At 39.3% G+C, this 20,522-nt stretch overlaps 1 protein-coding gene across 2 annotated transcripts in view; it reads right to left on the bottom strand.

The window, feature by feature from the left end:
* LOC136159093 (ankyrin repeat domain-containing protein 26-like) overlaps positions 1–19,743 on the bottom strand; it is a 29,321-nt gene extending 9,578 nt beyond the window's left edge. The window contains exons 1-8 of one of the 2 annotated variants that reach the window (XM_065920904.1): positions 19,230–19,731; positions 14,492–14,643; positions 12,851–13,021; positions 11,051–11,084; positions 7,119–7,985; positions 5,312–5,461; positions 2,001–2,071; positions 1,132–1,229 (exon numbers count right to left, since the gene is read on the bottom strand). In XM_065920904.1, the coding sequence (XP_065776976.1) occupies positions 1,132–1,229; positions 2,001–2,071; positions 5,312–5,461; positions 7,119–7,985; positions 11,051–11,084; positions 12,851–13,021; positions 14,492–14,643; positions 19,230–19,292 (1,606 nt within the window). In that variant the 5' untranslated portion in view covers positions 19,293–19,731. Of the gene's footprint in view, positions 1–1,131; positions 1,230–2,000; positions 2,072–5,311; positions 5,462–7,118; positions 7,986–11,050; positions 11,085–12,850; positions 13,022–14,491; positions 14,644–19,229 lie in introns of both variants that reach the window. The other variant, XM_065920905.1, reaches the window with a different exon arrangement.
* Positions 19,744–20,522: the final 779 nt, after the last annotated feature.

Here is a 20,522-nt window from a genome sequence, read left to right as displayed (position 1 = left end):
CTTCCTTAGAAACCTGTCTGTAACTCAAGAAGCAACAATTAGAATCGAACATGGAACAATGAACTGGTTCCAAATTGGGAAAAGAGTACATCAAGGCTGTATATTGTCACCTGCTTATTTGACTTCTATGCAGAATACATCATGCGAAATGCCAGGCTGGAGGAAGTAAAAGCTGGAATCAAGGTATCTGGAAGTAATATAAATAACCTCAGATATGCAGATGACACCACCCTTATGGCAGAAAGTGAAGAGGAACTGAAGAGCTTCTTGATGAAAGGCAAAGAGGAAAGTGAAAAATCTGGTTTAAAACTCAGCATTCAAAAAACAAAGATCATGGCATCCAGTCCCATGACTTCATGGCATATAGATGGGGAAACAATGGAAACAGTGACAGATTTTATTTTCCTGGGCTTCAAAATCACTGCAGATGGTGACTGCAGTCATGAAATTAAAAGACCCTCACTCCTTGGAAGAAAAGCTATGACCAACCCAGACAGTATATTAAAAAGCAGAGACATCACTTTGCCGACAAAGGTCTGTCTAGTCAAAGCTATGGTTTTTCCAGTAGTCATGGATGCATGTGAAAGTTGGACCATCAAGATCGCTGAGCACCGAAGAATTCATTCTTTTGAACTGCGGTGTTGAAGAAGACTCTTGAGAGTCCCTTGGACTGCAAGGAGATCAAGCCAGTCCATCCTAAAGGAGATCAGTCCTGGGTGTTCATTGGAAGGACTGATGCTGAAGCTGAAACTCCAATACTCTGGCCACCTCATGTGAAGTGTTGACTCACTGGAAAAGACCCTGATGCTGGGAGGGATTGCGGGCAGGAGGAGAAGGGGACGACAGAAGATAAGATGGCTGGATGGCATCACCGACTCGATGGACATGAGTTTGAGTAAACTCCGGGAGTTGGTGAAGGACAGGGAGGCCTGGCGTGCTGCAGTTCATGGGGTCACAAAGAGTTGGACACAACTGAGTGACTGAACTGATGCTATTAGTAGCAAGAAGTATCAGTAAAACACCATAAACTTTTTAATCAATGAGACTTTTCACATTGTCCAAAATATTCTTATATATTACTATTAAAAAAATTAAATTCTTCCTCAGTATGACAGAAATTAAGAGGCTGACTTACCAATCTTTTACTTAAGAGGTTTTTCTGAAGCTGTTCAATTTCGCCCGCTTGCTTTTTGACTGGAGTTTGTAATTCGGCATTTTCAATTTCAAGCCTAAAATGAAGATTTTAAAATAATGATTCTCACACATAGGGTTTCTTGTTTAAAGATTTTTTTCAATGTGGACCGTTTTTAAAGTCTTCATTGATTTACTGCAATATTGCTTCTCTTTTATGTTTTGGTTTTTTGGCTGTGAGGCACGTGGGATCTTAGTTCCCCAACCAGGGAACAAACCCACACCCTCTGCCTTGGAAGGCATAGTTTTAACCACTGGACTGTCACGGAAGTCCTTCACACACAGATTTTTAAAATACCACACTGTTTCTGAACAAACATCTGCAGGTTCAATTATGTAGGCTTTTAGAATTTTGAAAAGTAAATGATTTGGCAACTGTACTGTTTTTCTAGTTGTGTTTTGTAGATAATTGGCTTCCTTGGTGGCTCAGACGGTAAAGAATCTGCCAACAATGTAGGAGACCCAGGTTCGATCCCCGAGTCAGGAAGATCCCCTGGACAAGGAAACGGCAACCCGCTCTAGGATTCTTGCCTGGAGAATTCCATGGACAGAAGAGCCTGGTGGGCTATGGTCCATGGAGTCATAAAGAGTTGGACAGACTCAGTGACTAACACTTTCACTTTTCACTTGTGGATAATGTGCAAAATATGGGAATAATGGGGGAAAATATGCATCTCAAAACAGCTCAAAGCTGAAATGTTACTCAGCTTCACAATGACGTTTTTATTGTCATTACTGATCTAATTCTCATATTATACTGTTTATCTGCTTTATACTTAAGTTGTTTTCTGTGCTGCTTTAAATCATACTTTTGGATGTGATCCTGTGTTTTTTCAGCACATCTCACGGTCTCTCTATGTTGATCCTGTGTTTCTTGAGACTAAAAAGAGAAAAAGGAAAAAAACAACTGCTTAATTACTAATAACCTAGTGAATCTGCCAATGTCAGTTTCGGTCTCTTCCATCTGCATATTGCTTATGGCTGCTTTCCTGCCATACAGCAGAGTTGAGTTGTTACAATAAACACCTTACAGCCCAAAAAGTGAAAATATTTACTGTCTGCCCTTTGTTCGTCACTGCCCTCTCCTTTCGGACTCAAACACAAAATCATTCATGCTCTAAATTAGATTTTCTCAAATAAATACGCAAATTTATAAACTGGCCAGATGGGGAAAGACAGAAAATTACCTGACGATGAACATATATACATATATTTTTATTCCAAGCTCCACATCAGCCATCACTTTAAATACCCACATAGGTGAATGACCACGGCTCTTCCAGTGATTATAAAAGCTAGCACTGCTGTTGGTGACAACCAGATGCTTCAGGGACTAGTGTAAGAGGCAGGAACTACATGGGAGCCAGAATGCATGGGCTGTGTTCCAATTGCATCAGTTCTGAGCTGTGAGTCCTGGGGCGAACTACTTAACCCTTCTGTATCTCAGTTTCTCCATCCATAACATGGAGATAGTGGTAGCATCAACCTCAGTGGGATGCTGGGAAGATTAAATTGGGGACTATACATAATGTATTTAGAAGAGGACGTGGCAGATACTAAGAGCTGTTTGTAATCGGCGTTATTACGGTCGCTGTATCTTACCTGCAAACAATTTGATACTTCAGGCAGACGGCATGCCAACGGAAGTGGTCTCCTACACAAGTCACCCTGAAATCCCTCTCCATGCTGCTGCAAGGGGCAGGAAGAGGGAGCACGAGGCCCAGAACACGTGTCCAGTGCTTCAAAACCGTTCACTGACTCCACTAACCAGCTAGTACTCTAGTACTTTTCTCCACTTACAGTAATGTGTAACTTACTTCCTCTCTGTACTACTCAGTGGACAATGACCACAGGTTAATATGCACATAGCACCTCCTGGACAGAGTGGTGCAGAACTTACATGACCGTCAGAGGAAGAAGGGTGAAGTCACCGCCATGGAAATATTACCCTACTGCTAAATCAAAGTTCTGAGTCAATTCATTCCCACAACTGTTAATGTCTAGCAAGCACTCCGGTGAGACAATTCAGGTTACAAGGTACGGATATCAGTGAGGCTATTCCCAGAGCTTTACAGTTGGCGAAAGGCTAGAAATCTGTAAATCCCACTCTGCCTACATAATGAAGGAAGGCAGATTTACACTTTTCTCCCAGAGTCAGGGAGAAAAATGAGCATTTAATTGAACAATTCTCCTCTATTAGACTAAGCGCTTTCAATTTTACATTGAGTTGCTTAAAGTACATTTTAAGAAAAGTTTTATTATACAAACATATTCAAGAAGAAATAACTGGCATGGGATGAAGTACTCAGTTGTGTCCTAACGATTGTTAAGCTAAACTGTTTTCCATTTATGCAAGACAAGTGCTGTGCATATCAACAAGTATTTCCTGTTAGACCAAGGTATACCCAGATAAGATTCTCCCTCATGAAAAAATTACAACAATGCAAAATTAAGGGCTAGATTGTTCTTCACAGACTAGATGACAGGGCTGAAGAGAAAAGGCTCAATGAGAGCTGGACAGTCAGGAAGCTCCATGGAGGAGGAGGGACTGGGCACCAGGTCTGAAAAAATGGAGGACTACCCCAGAGGAAAAGAAACTGTGAAGACAGAAAGGACAGTCTGAGCAAAGGCAAGAAAAGGTGAGATCAGCCAGTGAACTCTGAGGATAAAATCCAACCACAGGAAAATAAAAACATGCCCATCCAGAAATGCGTAAACCGATGTTCACAGCAGCATTACTAACAGTCGCAAAGTGGAAACAACTCAAATCTCCATCAACTTATGAATGGATTCATATAGCCACGTAATGTTTATTGTTTGACAGTCAACAGAAATGGAAGAACTGATACGCGCTATAACATGGATGAACCACAAAATGACCTCAAATGAGAAAAGCTAATCCCAAAGGAGCATACTGCATGATTCCATTTATATAAAATACCCAAAACAGGCATGTCTACAGAGACAGATATTAGACTGGGGGTTGCCTGGGACTGAGGGAGATGGCGGGGTCATAGGAGGTAGCTAAGGGATGCAGGGTTTCTTTTGGGGTTGTATAAATGCTCTAAAATTGACGGTGGTCACAGGTGACACCTATCTAGACTAAGAGATACTGAACTACACACTTGGAATGGGTGAATTATATGATACATGAATTATATCTCGATAGCTTTTTAAAAATCCAAAGGCACCATCTAGATAATCTTCTTAATTCTCTATTTTTGATGTAGGCATTATACTCCATCTGAGTACCCCATGCTTTTACAATGTATCAAAAATGAAGAGAAGGCAGTGCCTAACTTCAACTGGTTTGTATAATACACTGTCTGCACATTATTCTGAAATGCACAAAATAAATATATACAGAACTGCACAGCCATTCAGAAAAGTGAAGATGAGAAATGATAATTTTCTGGAACATTCCATTAAACATTATCCTCTGATTTTATCTGGCTTGCCTCATCATGGTAATACAGGGATCACGAAATAAAATATTGTTCAATCGAAAAAAAAGTCTCTCCACAGATGTATAGAACAGACTTTTGGACTCTATGGGCGAAGGCGAGGGTGGGATGATCTGAGAGAATAGCATCGAAACATGTATATTATCAAGTGTGAAACAGATCGCCAATACAGGTTGGATGCATGAGACAAGTGCTCGGGGCTGATGCACTGGGATGACCCAGAGGGATGGCATGGGGAGGGAGGTGGGAGGGGGGTTCAGGATGGGGAACACATGTAAATCCATGGCTGATTCATGTCAATGCATGGCAAAAACCACCACAATATTGTAAAGTAATTAGCCTCCAACTAATAAAAATTAAAAAAAAAAGAAAGAAAGAACTCCAAAAAAAAAAAAAAAGAAACATAAGTCTCTCAAGTTGTGTGATGATGCACAATTCTCCACTTTCCTAAAGGTATATAATATACAAAAACAATATATATAATGCAAATGGCAGAATGAAAGTCAGAGTTTAAGAAATGAGTGCACTTAAAGATTAAAAAAATTATAGTAAATTACTAGTAATGCATATAAAAAAGGAAGCTGTCCATGAAAAAGAGAGTCCTAAAACACTTTATCCTATGTATTCACTGTCGACACATTGAATTTCACACATACCTGACTTGTGAGTTGATGTAAGTTCTTTAAATCCCGTGCCTCAACTTCTAACTTGGCATGATAACGTGACATGACCTCCAGGGACAGCTCCGACGCAGACTGCTTTTTGAGGCTATCAGCCAGTTCTTGCCGAAGTTTTCTCACAACTGCCTAATAAGATGCTCTGTCACTGAGTTTATCAAATCACTTTACTATGACGTTGTGTTAGTAATACATAACACCAACATATGGACTTTGAAAACTATCACCACACACAGCAACTCACCTCTGTCCCTCCTCCCTGAATGTGGTTGCAGACCCAGAAGGGCCCCCCACCGGCCTTCCTGATATTAAGTTCCTCAGACGAAGGAGGCAGCCCCACTGTCCACGCCCTGCCCCTCCCGATAAATCTGCAGAGCTCCACCACCTCACGTCCAGAATGAAACAGGTGTGTAGGTGGGACAAGCAGTGGAAAATTCCACCCTGTGGAAACATTTCTCCTCTTTCTTTATTAGATGCTTTGGTTAACTTCAGACATCTTCACATATTCCAACCAGTGCTCAGATCTTTCCAACAGATTCCTATCCCAGCAGTAAAATGAGGCCATTCCCTTGGGGCTTATCTGTCTGATATCTGGTCGTGTGTCTGTGTTAACCCCAGACCCCTAATCTCCCCCTGCTCCCCGCCTCTGCCCTTGGCTGACCACCAGGCCCCCAGCGGAGCACAGGGGCTCTGCTCAGCGCTCTGCAGTCACCGCCTGGGAGAGGACCTGGGAGAGAACGGATACGTATGTACCTGCACCACCGGGCCAGGCACCCGAAACTGACGCAGAAGTGTAAACCAACTACACTTCATCACAGAAGAAAAACACAATTTACAAATGAGGTTGCTCCCATGGCCCTCAGGGAGTCTCGATAGCCTGGCCTCCACCTGCCTCTGGACCGCAGCCCCTACAGCCCACTCCCTGACTCCCTCCATTCCTGCTGCTCTCAAGTCCTGCCACCCTTCATTTTTAGTGGACACGCTTGTATCTAAACGGTAGTAACTGATACTGAATATGAGAACTATGAGTAAATTGTTTGTAAACATATTCTAAGTAAATAGCATAAATAGCAGTGGGAAGATTAAAACAAGAAGAGCTTGGTTAAAGCTCACCACTTGAGTCCCAAATTATGATTTAGTGACAAGTATATTTAAATGACTTGTCAATGAATTCTCAATTTAATGGCAACTCTTTAAAGAGTAGAGAGGTCGTAAGAATAAATGATTCAATTCTGAAATGTTTTCCAAGTTAATTCAAATTTACATGAATAAAACTAAAGTTATACCAACAAATATGACAGAAAGGTATGACAAGCTATTGAAGCCAAAGTACTATATATAAGTGATAGCATCTAGGAAACATGGAATTGACTGTCAAGGTAATCCACGTAACTGAAGCTTAATTTCAAAATATTCAGTTTAGGTTTGAACGTTTCTTTTATCTGCTTCATCATGATACTGACATGTGGTTACATAGAGATTAAAATTATTTTCTGAATAGTAAAAGAGTAAATTACTAATACCTGTCTATATTAAAAATGTAGAATTTAATCTCTTAACATTTCATAAGCGACACGGTGTCTCTACTCAAAGTGAAGCATCTCTCTCGGGTCTAATTTTTATTTGCTGGATACAAGGTGTGCTTTTTAGCCTGTTTTAGAGACCATAGATTCATAGCCTGTGTATTTTTTATATTCAGCTAGATTCAACATTTAGGCAGAATTAAGAATCACTTTGAATTTTCTTTCAGGAAGTCTGAGAATTATTTCTCCTTCTGGATACTTACTTTTCTTTCTGCTTTCTCATTTTCATACTGACACAGTCTCTCTTCTAAATGATTCAATTTGTTGATTAACTCCTTGTTTCTTTCCTCCAGCATCAGACCTTGTTTCTCATGTTCAGCATGAAGATTTTCCACGATCTGCTGAAACTGGTCTTGGATGCTAATGACTGTCTTCTCTTTACTGTCGGCTCTATTTTGTGCATTATCCAGCTGCTGTCGGAGCAACATGTTTTCACTCTGGAGTTGAGATAACTTCTCCTCTAAGGATTCCTGCTTTCCAAGGTATTCCTTCACTTTGCCTTGTTCGTTCTGATACATGTGTCCAATATACTGCTTTTGACACTCCGCTTGGCGTAAGTCTCTCTGGACACGTTCTAACATCAAAGTCTTTTCTCTGAGATCATATCTCGTCTGATGCAGCTGGATTTTTAGCTTATTGAATTTATTTTCCACTTTAGAAAGTTGCTGGGAAAGCATCTCATTGTCACTTTTCAGCTTAGCCATATCGAACTTCATTGGGTCCTGCAAGCGTAACCTCTTGTCTTTTGCTTTCTGGGAGGCAAGTGACAGGTTTCTTTGTGATATCTGACCTTGATCATGATTGTGTATGGCAGCAGCCAGTCTAGAGTGGTAGGATTCCACTTCTGTTTCTAGTCTTTCTTTGCTTCGCTTTGCGTTCTCCAGCTCAGGGTTTAGCATTGTATTTTCAGCTACCGGAACGTTAAGCTGGCCAGTATGCTGGAATATGGTCTTGGACAATGTTTCCTTGTTCAATTTTATTGTGTCTATTTCCAACCTTGGCATGGCAATTTCATCCTGCATGTGGCTTTTGCACAACAGACGTTTTGCTTTTCTACCACTATCAGAAACCTAAGTGAGACAAAAGAGACTTTTAGTTAGTGCTCAATAAAATGACATTTCACCATTTCCTCTGAAATGAAAGACTAACCTGTATGTTTAGACAGTGAAAAGACTGCACCAAGTGGATCTCCAAATGGAAAAAATAAGGTTCGATACAAACCTCAGACCTTATACAAGCAGAAATTCCCAAAGGTTCAAAAATTTAATTGAAGACAATGAATCCATGAAAGGAAAAAGAAACCCCAAGGAACTTTTCAAGAAGCTCAGAACTGGAAAGGGTTTCTCTGAATTACAACAAACCCAGAAAGCTTAAAATAAAAGATTTATAGATCTAACTACACTTAAAAATTGCATCTGATGTGGTATATTTATATAATGGAAAACTACAAAGCCATAAAAAAGAATGAAATAATGCTATTTGCAGCAACAAAGATGGAGCTAGGCATGATCACACTAAGTGACGTAAGTCAGACAAAGACAAGTCATACTGCTTATATGTGGAATCTAAAATGAACTTATTCACAAAACAGAGAGAGACCCACCGACGTAGGAAACAAGCTTACTCACCATACGGGAAAGGGGTAGGGGAAAGGATAAATTAGGAGGTTGGGTTTAACATATACCATTATACATAGACAAGTGTATATAAAATAACCAGTAAGGATCTACTGTACAACATAAGGAACTACATTTAATATTCTACAAGAAGAATCTGACAAGGAGTGTGTGTGTGTGTGTGTGTGTGTGTGTGTGTGTGTGTGTGTGTGTTAGTCAGTCAGTCATGTCCAACTCTTTATGACCCCACAGTCTGTAGCCCGCCAGGCTCCCCTGTCCATGGGATTCTCCAGGCAAGAATACTGGAGTGGGTTGCCATTTCCTCCTCCAGGGGATCCTCCCGACCCAAGGACTGAACCCAGGTCTCCTGCATTGCAGGTGGATTCTTTACAGTCTAAGCCAGCAGGGAAGCCCCATGTACATAATATACACACACATATACATATATGTCTGAATCACTGTGCTGTGTACCTGAAACTGACGCAACATTGTAAATCAACTACAATTCCATAACAATACCACTCGCCACCTTTAAAACACTGCATCTGATAGCTCCTACGCAGCTACTTCAAGTAAGAGCCTTAGCTCGGTACATATTTAAATAGATGAAATTTCATGCAAAAATTGTTTTCTTGAGAATACGCTACCTCTCTAACATTTTAATAGGCAATTGCAAGACTTATACCTATTGACAACTGTACTAAGCACTTCTACAAACATCAATTAACTCATTAGCGATAGTGATTCTGGAAAGGAAGAAGTTAAAACTATGTAAGTAAGCTGCAGGCTTTTCACCAGGTCTTCTGACTCTACTAGTCCTCTTATATCAAACCACAGTCACTTCCCTAGTACAAGCATATCAATACAAAATAATCCTGCTATTTCATTCATGGTACATACACTAATGGTAAAAAAGGTAAAATTTAGAGAGCTCTTCTTAGAGAATCATGAGATTGTTTTCTGCTGCAGTAACTTTCATTATCTCTTTATACTGTTTAAAATAGTAAGATGGGGGAATACAATGAGAAACATAATTATCACTAGATGTATACTATGGCATATCTATCACTGTTTTCAAAAGTTCCTTGTACTGAAGGAGGACACTGCACAGAGCAGAGGGTTCGTTTTCTCGGATATACAAGAATGACTTCCAAAGTATGGTCTCTGAACTGCCTGTACTTTTCCTCCTTACCTTCAGTGGAAGTGGTAAATTAACCTAATGATCAAGGAAGGGAAATCACTACTAAATACCAGAACAGCTACTGTCAGTAGCAAGCTCTTTTTTACTTTTTTTTCCTTGGTGGGAGGGGACTTTCATAAGTTTATTCCAAAGAAACAATTTTTTAAGTGTACAAAAGTATTTTTACAACTGATGTCGCAGTTTTTACAAACTGAGAAACTGTAAACGATGTGAAGAGCCGTTGACAGGGCACTGGTTACAGAAACGAGAGTGGAGCCGGGGGCGGACTCTGACTGAGACACCGGAGGTGATGCGGGCGAGGAGGGGCGCACACGCTCCCCCCAGAGCACGAGGACATGGTGTGCAGCGCAGTTGACGGGGAGCACACGCGGTCTGCCCGGCCTAAACCGCAGTCAGGGTGCCTGCTCCTTCGAGACAGTCGCAGAAATTTTGAGATTAATTCCTATAGAAAATATTAAAGGCCTCTCCTTGGATGAGGCCATGGTGTGTCCCGACCTGACTGCTGTAGACAAATGGATTTGAATTACAAATAGCACTTTCCCGAGCTCTTCCCGAGAGCTTTTCGTTGTGGGAGATCTGCTGCTAGGACCTCGGGGATGGGACCCGGTCCGTGTCTGAGAGGGACATTGGGTGGGGGAGTGAGTTCCTCTGCTCTGAGATGCCACTCGAGAGCTCTGCAGAAAGAAGGACAATCAACTTCGAGAGTGTCTGGTATCTATCAACTGCTGGAAAAATCCACGGGGAGCATTCCTGCACCTCTCGAGGATGCCAGTTAAACACACGTATCCTTGAGGACTCTACTGTGAGGGAGAACCCAGCTGGGAAAGCTGGAGCCAGCTCTGAGCTGTTCATGGGGCAGGTGGACTGGAGGGCTGACGGGCACAGAGGGAGGGAGGGGGTCCATGACCCTCAGCCACCTGCCAGATGGCAAGGGGGAATTTTTAGAGTAAAGCATGTCGCCACCCTCGGAAGCAGTTTCAGATGACTGAGTTAAGTCATCAAGGTTATTCACGTAATTAATTTGGTCTTTGACCTACACTTAAATAATACTGTTTCACAATGTCCTTAAAATATGTATAAAATATACCAAGTGTACAAAGGTGATAAATATCTTAATCAAAGCAAAAGCAGAGGCTTCCTAAAAGAACAGGTTTTTATCAACAGGATAACTTTATCAACAGAGTTTCTAAATTATGTTTTCAAAGTAAATGTCCCTTCAACAAAGGAAGATTTTCTATGTTGCCACTATTCCTTTTACAAACTATTTTTTAGAGGATAATATATTTTTAAGTTAATTTTTTTTTTTTTTTTACTTTACCTTCTTCTTTTCATATGCTGTTTTCCTTGCAGGCCTAAAAAAAAAAAAAAAGATTCTTTTCAGGCTTAAGTTTAATAACTCAAAAATATAAACAATACCTAAATGTTTTTTTATATAACATCTTTGCATTCACAAGTAATTTCTATAAAAGGATGAAACAATAAAAAAGAGTAGCACTAAAGGACAAAGAAAATATATCTGTAATATTAATAAAACATTAAATTTAGATTAAAGGAAAAGGAAAAACCTAACATTACTTGCGTTATGTGACAGAAGCGGTTTACCAGGGTTTCCTGCAGTTGTCATTTTTAATGAGAACTAACTTTTATGGCAATGAAACCTATCTCGGAAGTATTCCCTAAGTCCTTATAAGAAAGAAACCCATTTTTTATCACCATATTAGCTTTTTGAGGGCTTATTATGCGACGGCTATGCATATTATGCATTTTAATCCTCATGATCATTCTGGGAGAGAGGTAATATATTAGACCCTTTAGATAGGAAGAGATGGAGCAAAGAAAGGCTGAGGAACGTGCCCAGGACCACACAGCAGTTCACCAACAGCCCAGGATTCAAACCCCGGAAACTGGCCTGAACGCTGCTGTTCCAAAATATGCTGAGAACGTGATATTGAAAAGTCTTTTTAAGTAACATGATACCAAATGAACCTATATTATTATTTCAAGTCTAGCTACAACTACAAATGATAATTCTGAATCTTAAAAACGTATTTCTAACAAACAAAAAGACTAGATGTAGGCAATATTGGAAATCTACTTTCAATAAAGATGTGTTTTTTGTAAAGAACTTCACCAATACACATTCATTCAACCATTCTGCTGTTTCTTTATGCATCTGACATACACTTGCTGAGCACATAATATGTGTTAACGACACTTTTAGTACAGGAAGCATGATTTTTGTCATTTAGATCTTTATCATCCAAAGTAATAAACTGTAAAAGATTGTGAATTGTTTCTATTGAAAATAAACAAAATCCTCCCCTTCTTCCTGCAAGCTATAAACAACTATGAAGTTAATATGATGTGATGTTTCAGAGTACCTTACAAAATCAAAGCTACCCACGATGATACTATCAATTAGAATCAACAAGGAATGATTAAATCCTATTCAGTATAACCTAAGCATTTGTAAATTCATGATTATATAATTTTTTAAATGTATGTATGATAGAGTTAACTTAAGTAATCATCTACATATTTGTTTACATAAGAATATTACACTTCAGAGCCAATGAACAAGCCCTTACCAAAAACTACATATGAACAGGAGTACATTTGTACATAATAATGATGTACAATAATAATAATGTACAATTAATTTATCGTAATAGTTTAAAGATAATGTCATACAATCAATAAGCTTTCTAATATTGGAAATGCAAATAAGATTACACTCAACAGACACTTCCTCCGCTGGCTCATTTTCAAAAGCATACACACTCTACAAGCTCCCCTCTTAACACGAAACAAAAAACTCATTTCAACTCCACACTCCTCTTCAGTTACCATCCAGGTCTCCATTTCTGGCCCAGGAAATATTCCCTACGGAGCTGTTTACGCGTGTTCACTGCAGTCCAGCTTCCAAGTGGACTCTTTACTGAAACAACTTCCAGCCAAAGGCACGGGTCCTCTCCTTAACCTCTCTGCCATGTTCATCCAGTAGAGTTGAGGATTCTCTTCTCTTGGCCCGGATGCTATATTATGCTGCTCTATTTCCAGAAGAAGTATTCAGTGCTAATATTTCTTCCCCTAGAAATAAAGAATCTGTCCATGTTACCTGCTGTCATCTTGATCCACCTTCCTTAAAATGCTGTCATCGTTCACGTGCAGCAGACCTTCAGTCAGTGAATTGGTCTTTTCAAATACTGGTGCAGTCACACATTCTTCTGGTGTCCATTTGTCATTGTTCTTTTTCTCTATTTCCTTCCTGGGCACGCCAGGTTCACCACTTGAAAAAATCCACAAAAAAGCCAATGTTTTCAAATAATTCAACTAATAAAGAATAAAAAAACAATTCTTGTAAAATTCCAACTCTTACCCATCTTAAGTCATTGATTAATTCACAAAACAGATATGAAGTACCAACCATATGCAAGAAAACAAATTCTTCCTTCAAACACAGATACACAATTATGATACAATATGATATGGAAGAGTTGACATACGAAAGTGATAAGTGAAATAAGGAAGACTTTATGGAAGAAGTGAAGAGAGGCGGTCAAAAGGAAGAGAAAAGCGAGAAATCATTCTACTGGGAGATTAGAATGTCAGTACACAGATCAGGTACACGGCATCTGGGTTGCTTCCTAGGAACCTGGAAGGAAAAGTACAAAACACATGAAAGAAATTAGAGAGATGCATCTGGAAAGACACTGGGAGGAACCTCAAGGGCTACACTGAAAACCTCAAGTCCAAGCACAATGATTCTTAGACATGGGAGTCATGATTAGATTTACACAATATATAATTCTTTGCTTTTAAAAACAGTAATGTTTAACCTAGGAATTTCCCTGGTACTCCAGTGCTTAGGAGTCTACCTGCTCATGCAGGGGGCACAGGTTCGATCCCTGGTCAGGGAAGACAGCACAGCCTCACGCAGAGCAAGGAGTCCTGTGCTCCACACCCACTGAAGCCAGCGCCCTAGAGCCCACGCTCAGCATCAAGAGAAGCCACCACAGTGAGAAGCCCAAGCACTGCAGCTGCAAGGAACCAGCGCAGCCAAATAAATGATTAAAAAAAACCCCACAAAAGAACCTCAAAGGAAAAAGTAACACTTAATTTAGATGGTTTTTAAAATGACACGCTGCACATCCACTGTGAAAGAAGAAATCAAATTTAGTGGGGCGGGCGGTGGGGGGACAGGGTACTTGTAAACCACCCACATGGTGGGGTGACGTCAGCATCATGGATGAAAGGCAGGCGCCTCGTCAGTTCTCCCGCCACCAACAGCAATCTGGCCTCCATCCATGGACATGCTCAAAGTGCTAGGAGGAGAAAACTGCCAACCGAGAGGACTCGATCCAGAAAAGTTGTCTTTCAGAAATGAAGGAGAAACAAAAACTTTTCCAGACAAAGCAAACCTGAGGGAGTTCATCACCACTAGTCTCGCCTCATAAGAAATGCTGAAAGAAGTCCTCAAACTGAAATGAAAGGATGTTCATTAGTGACATAAAATAAATTTAAATATACAGCACACTGGTTAAGGCAAGTATGCAGTCAAATCCAGAATACTCTTATATGTAACATGGTGGTATGTTAACAAAGTAACTAGTATTAGGGCTAAAGGATAAGAGCATTCAAAATAACTATATCCCTAGTAAAAGATAAAATTCATAAATCACAAACATTAGCTCAAGTTAGAAATCATTTTACCGGAAAATAACAAATGACCTACTGTTAAATACTGATATAGGCTTACCCATCAGGACGTTTATTCTCCATAGCAGGAAACTCCTGCTTGTTATTTCCTCCACTCTTTCTCTGCTGAATCAATCGACTCTCAGCAGCAGCATCGCATATATTGGCTGATACTTCCACTTCACTACTTTTGTGCTTCTTTTCGTCTTCAACCTTTAATGAAAGTTTGACACTAAGAATAATTGCTATTACTTAATTCTAAAGACTCTGTTTTCAATTTATTACTTGACTGAGCATTTGCCCAGATTTTAAGTGATAAAAATATTTTTGTGCTTACATTAATTTTATCACAAGTCACTGAAAGTTTTGTAAAATGTGCTTCTTTCTGTTTGAGGGAAAGAAACAAAATTCCCAAAATTTCAAGAAAGGCTTTCTTAATAAGATACAATTATTCACAATCAGTCTTCCCCATCTGACTGGCAGAGATAGAGAAATAAAAACACATCACATATGTCCTCTTCAGTTTTTAACCACCTGGATTTTCCATTGAACAGTCAGATGTAGAGGATGTGACACCTTAGTGCCTCAGAAACAGAAAAGAAGCTTTCTTCTTTCTGCACTAAAGCTATTCTTTCCCCACTGCCTTTTCCAATTCTTTTTTCATTTGGATCCAGGAGACAGCAAAATATCTGATGGTGTTCACTGAAATATGTGAACCAAAGTTTACCAAAACACAAGGAGCAGAATGAAACTGAGGAGGTGTTAGTGTGGAATTCTGGAATATAAGGAATGCTTCCCAATCCCACATTCAATAACCATCCAATTTTATAGCTAGAGGGTATAGAAATAACTATCTATCTTTGCCCCACTATTTACCAATAACAGCTTTAAAATCAAAAAAGGTTAAATGAGTTGTTCAAAGCCCCTAAAGTGGCATTCCCTAACATTTTATGGCACCAAAAGAGATGATACAATTCTGTCATCTTGAATCTGATAAAATTACCAAATGAATTCCTCAAATGAATCAGGTAAGTTAAAAGCGTGACTTTGGCAAAGTAATTTAATTCGTTAATTGGGGGTAGGGTTCATTCTCCTTTTTCTTTAAAGGAGAATAGCTACTTTTTCCTCTTTATTTGTCTTACACAGAAGAGCAAGCACATTTAAAAACCTACTACTGAAGAAAGAAAAATCTCACAGAATCTCAAACCTCAGTTTTTCCTTTGGAGATAAACACTTGATTTTTTTCTCTTTTTTTGTGCTGAGAGTTTATACTATCTATGGGCTTCCCTGATGGCTCAGATGTTAAAGAATCTGTTTTCAATGCAGGAGACCTGGCTTCGATCCCTGGGTTGGGAAGATCCCGTGGAGAAGGGAACGGCTATCCACTCCAATGATATTGTGGCCTGGAGAAATCCGTGGACAGGGCAGCCTGGCCAGCTACAGTCCATGGGGTCACAAAGAGTCAGACACGACTGACCAACTCTCACACACACACACATACTAGCTATGTGACAAAATCACACATGCCAAAACTTACTACATCTTAGTAAACAACATAGTGAAGCGGTCTCTCTCAAAAGAGACATCTGCGAGTGGTGATTAAAGCATATGTGGGAGCGCATGTATTTGTTATTAAAAACATCCTGAAGTGGCCATGTTCGAAATCTAAGTGCCCAGGCACTGCGGAAAGCAGAGAAGATCACACAGATTCACCCACAATGAAGAGATTAGAGGGAACACGTGTTCATGTCCCTTCTCTCAGTTTCTGTTTTCTTCCCATTCTGTGGAAATACAACTTATATTTAATCCAACAGAGTTAAAAAAAAAACCTGCAAAACCCTCGTTGATCATACTCCTTCAACACTTTCCTTGGTGCTTATCCTGGCTCAGAAGGTCACATGGGAAGGAGCTAAATGAGTTTCCCAGTCCATATGCAAGACTGACAGAGACAGAATTAGACTGATTGAAGGACAAAAGCTATGAAAACAGTTTCCTGAATTCCTATTATGTGGAAGGCAGAAATAATCTATTTCTACACAAGTACCTATTTAGATGACCCCACTTTATTCATAAGGAGAAAATCAAAATGGACCAGATCAGCCAGAAAGGGCAAAACCAAAGCAAGAGCAAATGAAACTCTACCTCTTTTGGAAGTTGAATTTTCTTTTTTCCCAAAGCTAACAACACTACTTGTAACATGTCTATTTCATTCTTGAACCTCTGCATATCCTTCTGTCCATTCTTCACTTAGATACACTTTGGATGCTCTGTGACTATTTGGTGGAGGAGAATTCCCATTTTCAAATTCGGCTTCCACGCTTTCATCGTCACTAGCACTGCAATTACCTGCATGCAGGAGCTTCTGGAACCAGTCCTGTATTGGTTTGCTTTTCTTTTCAGTAATTTTCATGACAGCAGGAGTATCGTGACTTTTTATTTCAATTATGTGTTTCATCTTACCGGAGCAGACAAGCCACAGACTAGACTGACGTGTCTATCCAATGTCTAATTTCCGATTCGTGGGATTTTGCCTCATATTGTCTGATATTTGCATATCAAACTCTTGGTCTTCTTTCACTTCAAATGTAACTACCTGCTCCCTTACTTTTTTATTTTCTGCATCATTATAAAAACTCTCCTCATTTTTGATAAACACATGTTCAATATCTAGTTTATCACTTTCAAGGTCTATTTTATTTTCCCTGAAACAAAGCTTTGAAGATGACTGACAAGCATATCCTGGGGACCCATAGTTCATGCGACGAAAAACCATTTTCGAGACTGGGTTCTTTTTGTTCAGGACATACTTGGAATTCTAGAGACAGATACTCCAAATGCATCTTTCTCCCCACAATCAGCTATATTATTTGTCATGTTAGGAGGTATTTCCTTTCTTTGCTCCTTCTTTAAGGTGATCATATAGTGGCTCCTCCTTAGGACAGATGATAATTTTGTATTTCTCACAAATTTCACCTAACTTCTGCTTTAAGTCATTTGTGATGGTTCTAACTTCTCTTTCCATTCTAATTTGCCATGTTTGATCCACATTTTTTCATATTTCTCCACACAAGGAGGCCTTGAACATACAGATCTGTCCTGTCTACCACATTCCTTATTCATTTCTGGTTCTTGAGGCAATTTTTGCAGCTGCAAAAGTGGAAGATTAATTGGGTTGATTTGATTTTCAGGTGTCTTTTCTGTCAGGGTACATGTGTGCAAAATAATATAATCCTTAACTAATAGTATGGATAAATAAAAATCAGAAACTCATTACAATTTTACTGTTAAACTTCTTCATTTATATGTAACCACTCACAAATCACCAGATCACAACTAAGAAGTGAAAAATAACTTGCCTTACCGGAAAATAGGAAAAAAACAGTAACTCACAAACCCAATTTTGTCACTGCTTGACTGAATTAAACAATTCATACACGTTAAATCTACCAAAAATGAATTAGATGATTTTTAATGCTACAAATGCTTCTTCCCTTAAAAATAGTTCACTTCACAATACCGTATATGGGGAGTCCCTACAGCATGTCTGTTAAAGTTTTGGTTTTCTTTTTTAAGGACTAATATCTGGAGAACAGACAAACTTTATATGACCAGGAGCCAAAATCAATTAACACTAATCAGAAAGAGGAACCAATTCCTAAATTTTAATGTAAATCATATATCATGATAGTGCTGTACATCAGTACATATTGCCTGCTCACATTCAGCTCTGTGTGTGCTAGGTCGTGTCTGACTCTCTGCCACCCCAAGGACTGTAGTCCCCCAGGCTCCTCTGGCCACGGGGATTCTCCAAGCAAGAAGACTTCAGTGGTTGCCACACCCTCCTCAACCCATGCCTTCCCAACCCAGGGATCGAACCCACGTCTCCCACATTGCAGGCGGATTCTTTCTGTCTGAGCCGCCAGAGAAGCCCGACAGCACTGGAGTGGGTGCCCTATCCCTTCTCCAGGGAGATTTCTCGACCCAGGAATTGAAACGGGGTCTCCTGCATTGCAGGCAGATTCTTTACCAGATGAGCTACCCAGGAAGCCCCAACATTCAGTTATACTATGTTCTAATATCCACCAAAGAAAGTGGATAAAGCATTTTTAGTAATATCTACTGATTTCCCACCCTGAAAAGAAATAAATTCGAACGTTATTATTTGTACCCTAAAAACAAAGGTCCAATCTAGAAGGTTCGATTCTCTTAATAGGCAACTGGGTTGATTCTATGACCCCAGTCTCTCCCTGAATGTTCATCCCTAAGTCGATTATGCCGAGATCACAGGCAGAATGAATCGTTCATCTTGACGTCAGTGACTGGCGATTTCAATGGAAAACCTTGAGCCACTGGGAATGATTTCTCTTTACATGTATCTAGGTCAGGGGCCGTCATATTGTTCAGAATTTCAACTGCTTAATCTTACGATTCAGTCTTTGATATCACCTTCTTAATCATGTAATGAAGTTATAAAAATGGCAAAAGTAAACAAGTCAGGAAATTTTTTTCCCTCAATTCCAAAGACGAGCTATAAATTATAATAGATTCGAACAGTTGTATAATAAAAGTGCTATAAAAACTATTAAATTATTAAGCTATTAAATTAAATTATTATATTAAATAATATAAAAACTACTAAATTAAAAAAATTAAATTATTAAATTATTATCTACCAATTCTAAAAGCATAATTTTGAAAGCCGATTTTATTTGTTATGGACTCTGTTACACGCTGTATTGTGTTGGTAAAGCATAGAAAATGGTATTAAACCAGAAATTTAAATTTCTAGTTTTCCTCACCTGTGAATGGTTATTTTCATTTCCATGAAGTTTTTCTTCTTCTTCCTCCAATATCGCTTCCATGTCTAGTTCTCCTGACAAATCTGCATCTTTAGTTAAAATTACTTAGAATATTTAGACAAAAAACATAATCTTTATTTAAAACACAGATTTAAAACATTGTACCAAATGACAGCTTAAGTCGAAAATTTATCTTCAGATGAATATTTACTTGTTTAAGAAATACTTCCAATGATCAAAACTTCAACAAACCATTTGGGAAACACCAGATGTCACCAGGATACAGGCACACAAACACCTCAAAGATTCATTCATGAATTCATCCAAGCATCAGTGAAAAAAACAATCAGAAACCAAACAGAATTTCAAAATACAGGGCAGACATATAAAGTCACAGTATATTCTCTTCTCTATGACATACATTCTCTATGACAGTATCTTTTTAACAACATGCCAAGCTTCAACTACATTATTATTCTTAGTTTGCAAATTCCTCTTACTTTTTGTGCTTCTATCAATTACTTCATCTGAAACGCTTCCCTGTGCTCTTCTGACAATTTACTTTTCATCTTTTAAGACTCAACCTGCTTTGTGAAGTTGCCCTTGATTACAGCTATCTTTCCCCAGATAAATAGGTCTCTGTTTCCTTGTAGCTACCTTAGTACTTTATAGATTTTTCTAGTGTATCTTTATAGACTTCTCTAGCGATCGATATACATCTAAACTGTGAATTATTTCTTCACATCTCTATCCTCTTGGCTTCTAGACTGCAGAGGGCATGCTGTTTAAAATCACGTTAGTATGAACAGTCTTTATTGTTTTTTCAATAATTACTTGTCTACCTAGATCTCACAAAGAGTCCCAGAGTTCTAAATATAATCCTGCTATCCACTCTCAGATGTATGCTAAATACTAGCCTAAACAAACTTGCTTCCTCCAAACTCTCTTTGTTATTTATTATACTACCATGGTCAGAGGGAGAATGCAGACACCTTGCTAAGAGGAAGTGTTTGGCTGTAGCTTGCATAAAAGGAGTCAGCACAAGGTAGGTTTCGCCACAAACTCGAATCCGGATCCGTCAGAATGATGGTAAGGCCGTGCCCAGGTGGCGCACGGCTGAGTGCCCTGGGCTTCTGCATTACCTTGTTTGCTTTCTCTGTTTTCTGGCAGCGGAGACTGGCCCGGGTGATGGGGCATGGAATTCCCTACCAGAAACATCGCTGCGTTTTTCATCTTTTCTTTATCTGTTGCGGTCTTCTGTCCGAGTTCTGTGGGTGCTGACTGATTTTTGGT

Source organism: Muntiacus reevesi, chromosome 2 (assembly GCF_963930625.1).
Source record: "Muntiacus reevesi chromosome 2, mMunRee1.1, whole genome shotgun sequence".
Classification (NCBI taxonomy): Eukaryota; Metazoa; Chordata; class Mammalia; order Artiodactyla; family Cervidae; genus Muntiacus; species Muntiacus reevesi.
Note: the sequence above shows the minus strand (reverse complement) of the source record. Positions and strands in the feature narration are given on the sequence as shown.